The sequence below is a fragment of the Hippoglossus hippoglossus genome, chromosome 8 (assembly GCF_009819705.1).
Source record: "Hippoglossus hippoglossus isolate fHipHip1 chromosome 8, fHipHip1.pri, whole genome shotgun sequence".
In the NCBI taxonomy this organism is placed as follows: Eukaryota; Metazoa; Chordata; class Actinopteri; order Pleuronectiformes; family Pleuronectidae; genus Hippoglossus; species Hippoglossus hippoglossus.
In genome coordinates, this window is record NC_047158.1 from 19,589,416 (window position 1) to 19,594,039 (window position 4,624).

Here is a 4,624-nt window from a genome sequence, read left to right on the forward strand (position 1 = left end):
TGTGTGTGTGTGTCTTCAGGCTACTCCCCGCTGCCCAGCAGCCTGTACTCCAGCCCCTACCTGTCCCTGGGGCACCTTGAACCTCCCTCGCTGTCGCAGCACCCTCTCTACGACTCACATAAAGGTCAGTCACTGTCACCAAAGACCCTCATGGAGACAAACGGCTGAGTTTAGAGTTCATATCCTCTCATATCCTGCCATACATCAGTAGCAGCAGGATTAGGGTTAAGTCTTTTTAGTGAGCAGACCTGCAGCCAGAGTCGTTCGGCTGGCAGATGGAACTCAGGATTTATTTTCTTTTCTTTTTCTAAGCAAGTTGACAGATTAAGTTCACCTCTGTGCTGCAGTCTGCATGAATCTTTATCATCTGTTAGTTTTTAGACTCATTTGTTTTTAATGTTTTTTTTTCTTGCAGAGGGTTTCTACCTGCCGGCCTCCTTGAGCCAGTCTCCTCTCCATCCTCCGGCTGCGCCCCCGGCCGCCCTGTCCAGCTCCACGCCCCCTCAGAGGACGTCCCGGGACTGCGGTAGGGACCGGCTCTACCGGGCGGAGAGGGAGAGAGAGAGGGACAGGGAGCGGTCAAGAGAGGAGCAGCGGTCAAGAGAGGAGCAGCGGTCAAGAGAGGAGCAGCGGTCAAGAGAGGAGCAGCGGCCAAGAGAGGAGCAGCGGCCAAGAGAGGAGCAGCGGCCTCACAGTGTGGTGGATCTGACACAAGATGGGCGGAGCGAGGAGGAGCGCCGGGCGAGGAGCGGGGAGCGCGAGAAAGAAAGGGACCGGGACACGGAGAGAGACAGAGATGGTTGGTCTTTTCATCCTCACCTCCACCAGCAGAAATCACACTCTCATCCCTCCACAGTGGAGGCCAGATCCAGGCCTTCTCCTCTACAGCCCACCTTCCCTTCACCTGGGGGTGCGGGCAGGTTCCAGGTACCAGAAATGGACAGGAGGAGTCGGGATGAAGAGGGCGGCTCTCGACCCCATCACAACCATAACTCAAATAACTCAAACTCTCAACCAGACAGACTGAGGCGGAGCGATTCTGCGGCCACGTCGGCTGCGAATCTCCAAATCTCCTACGCCCTTCCGCCTGCGCTAGCTGGTCTGCCCCACCCCTCCACGCCCAGAGACCCTAACAGAGAACAGCGAGTCACTGCACCGACATATGTGCCTTCTGTGGAGGTTTACGACGAGCGGGCTGGGCCGATCCAGATCGCCTCACAGGCCCGTGACAAACACAGAGAGCGTGAGCGGGAGAGAGACAGAGAGCGTGAGCGGGAGAGAGAAAGGGAGCGTGAACGGGAGAGAGACAGGGAGCGGGAGCGTGAACGGGAGAGCTACAGGCTTCCTGAGAGGAGCCTGATGGATCATCCTCGACTCTCCCAGTCTGGCGATTCAAGCAATCAAAGAGAGGAAGGTTCAGTCATTTGTTCCAATGGTTCCATTGGTAAACGGGTACAGGACCCATCGTACTCCTCCAGTCAATCAAGGTTCAGCCCAGAAACCAGGGACACCTCTAAACACTCAATCCGATTGGGTATGGAGCGTGCAGGGGGGGAGCCTAAGTGGAATAACATCAGCCCATTGGCTAATTATGCCACGACTCACATGGCTGCTCTGGCAGCTCAACACGGACACACACTCTCCTCACCCCACAGCCAACCTACACAAACACAACTGTCCCCACACACAAGTCACCGGCCCAACAACAACCCACACTCCCACAGCCATTCTCCCCAGACTCACACCTCCCAACATGGACATGGGCGTTCAGGTGAGGAGGGGAGTCAGAGACGCTACCTGGACCCATCAGCTCTCTACCGACCCGGGGGGTCACTGGTGGCAGGGTCCAGTGGGGGCGAGCGAGCTGGGGGGGGCCGAATCGGACCCCCAGGAGGTTTCAGCCATGCAGAGTCTGATCAAATACAGTGGAAACTTTGCTGCTGAAGGTCCTGGGTCGGCCAGACTCGCCGCAGACGGCCGAGGGCCCTTTGGGGGTCTGGGTAACATTGGCATGGATGGTGAAAGAGAGAGGGACCGGGAAAAAGAGAGAGAGAGGGAAAGAGAAAGGGAGAGGGAAAGGCTATCAGTCGGATCTGGTTGTTCAGGGGCGTTGAGGGTTCCTCCCCAGCTGAAGAGGGAGCAGGAGCGGCCGGACAGCGCTCGCTCATTTGGCCGGGAGGGGGAGGGCGAGGTGCGGCACCCTCCGGTCGGCATCGCTGTCGCTGTGGCCCGACAGAGGGACTGTGGGAGCAGCAGCAAACCAACCAGTGGACCCTCAGACACACAGAGACCCCTTCTGCAAACAGCTATTAAAGGTAATTGTGGCTCTTTATCTAAGATGATTTGACTCAGGTGCACATTCTGCAAACAACTCAAGTAAAACTTTGTTGTCTGTGTTTTGCATGTGAATAAAAGCATACACCTGAATAATTAAATAGTTAAAAGCACTTCGACACAAACAAGTGGTGAGGGTCACTCGGCTGATCTTTATATTTCTTTCTGACAAGTTAAACCAAGTGTATTTAATATATTTGAAACATTTTCCAATGTACTTTCTCCTGCTTCTGCTCTGGACTGTGGGCCTGCAGGGAACATGGATCCGTTTAGTTAAATGAACCAAGAACATGTGATTCCTCATTTTGGTTTCCCATGAATAATAGAGGATTCATTTTCTTTCAGATTAAAGTCATATTTCCTCCGCCCCTGTTTGACTTTGAGGTGTTCATGCGTGTAACGTGACCATAATAGTCAAAAGAACTTTTCGCTAATCGTGTCATGGGATGTATTTTGTTGAAAGGCTCCTCTTGGCGAGTCAGCTCTCCGTGCTGCATAGCAATTCCTGCCATAGTGCTCTCTATTCTTGGACATCAAGGTCATTCAGCGACAGTGCTCCCACTCCATCTCCCCTGGTTTCTGTTTCTCTCTCAGCTCCATGCTTATTCTGTCCATCCACAGTTCAGCCTCTCTCTCTCTCTCCCTCTCTGAGAAGGTCTTTGCAGGGGCCGTCCCTCCTGGTCCCACCTCAGGCCCCTTTCTCTTCCTCTTTTCTTCAACCCCACCTCCACCCTCTCTGCATTAAACATTTCATTACAGAGTGAAGCTAAAAGCTACAAACAAGTCTTGAATTACAATAAGACCATGATAGCGTTGCTAAGCAATGGATTAGTCTTGAGAGTGACGGCTGTGTGTGTGTGTGTGTGTGTGTGAGAGTGTACATGAGGAATTGTTTGCATTACAGTGAAAATGTTTATGTATCTGCGCGTGTGCGTGCACATGCATCCCTGTTGGGGGTTTATTCATTTCCTTGCTTGAGCCGAGTGATTGGTTTAATAGCGTCATTCCCCTGTGTTAAGAATGAAGTGCTCTAAATAAACGCTGAAGGATTTACAGTGAAAATCCAAATAGAGGGATGGAAGGGTGGATGGATGGATGAGTGACAGATGGAGGGAGGCAGAAGGCAGAGGAGGGAGAGGCTAACGATAAGATGTGAACAGACGGACGGTGGTCGATAGGTTGATGGACGGGAAGAGAGAGGAATGTCGGGAAGTAAAGAAGTTAAGAGAGTGTGAGATGAAGAGAGGAGCAGCGATGGAGGAGTGGAGAGAAAGAGGGGGCGTGCAGCGCTAATCGCTGGTTTTCTGATGCAGGGAGGATAGCATGTGGGACAGGCTCCCCGTAACCTTGGTAACAGTCTTGAAACCTTTCCTGCGGAGCATGTCAGGGATTGTCAAAGTCTCTTGTCCCTTTTGCAGGCTACACACACACACACACACACACACACACACACACACACACGCACTTCTAGAGCAGAACTGCTCACTTGTATAAAACCTTTCTGCTGCTCAGGGACCTTCAGTCAGCATTGATGAGATGGAAGAGGGTTAAATGGAAAGTGCGAGGAGGAGATCCTCATGTTTATTCTGGGTGGCTTGGTTGAGTGCTGCCGCTGCTGCTGCTGCTTTCCTTCTTTCTCTTTTCTCTCTCCTCTCTCCGTCTCAGCCTTCTGCCGCTGGCCCCTCGTAGTAAAGCAGCATGGGTTTAAGACTGTGTGTGTGTATCAAGGCAGCAGAGGAGGCTAGTAACTGATGAGATCTGACACTCGGAGTGAGGTGTGTGTGTGTGTGTGTGTGTGTGTGTGTGTGTGTGTGTGTGTGTGTGTGTGTGTGTGTGTGTGTGTGTGTGTGTGTGTGTGTGTGTGTGTGTGTGTGTGTGTGTGTGTGTGTGTGTGTGTGTGTGTGTGTGTGTGTGTGTGTGTGTGTGTGTACAGATTGCACATGGTGTTTGTGTCCAGGCTGCAGCCCCACATCTGATTTTTAACCTCTTGTTTTCTACGTGTCGTTTCACCATTACGGACACAGCATGTGTATAATATAATACATGTGGAGAATCTCAGTGTTGCTGAGTAGTAGCCTGGTCTTTCAGCTTGAGAGCTTATTGATCTCGTGTTCAGATTTTTTTTTAATGCTCTCATTTAAAACCCTGCACTCGCACTCAAACACAGCCTGCTTGTGCTTACATTTCTTGCACCCCAGCTTTAGCTCTGCTCCTCCCGCGGCTCCTGTGCATGTATGAAACGCCTGGTGTGGTGATGGTGAATTAAACCATAATGTTAATAACTTGTGAT

At 51.8% G+C, this 4,624-nt stretch overlaps 1 protein-coding gene across 2 annotated transcripts in view; it reads left to right on the forward strand.

The window, feature by feature from the left end:
* The window catches only part of tnrc18 (trinucleotide repeat containing 18), a 43,151-nt gene that overhangs the window by 16,559 nt on the left and 21,968 nt on the right, over positions 1-4,624 (forward strand). The window contains exons 3-5 of one of the 2 annotated variants that reach the window (XM_034593024.1): positions 20-124; positions 416-1,829; positions 1,861-2,315. In XM_034593024.1, the coding sequence (XP_034448915.1) occupies positions 20-124; positions 416-1,829; positions 1,861-2,315 (1,974 nt within the window). Of the gene's footprint in view, positions 1-19; positions 125-415; positions 2,316-4,624 lie in introns of both variants that reach the window. The other variant, XM_034593023.1, reaches the window with a different exon arrangement.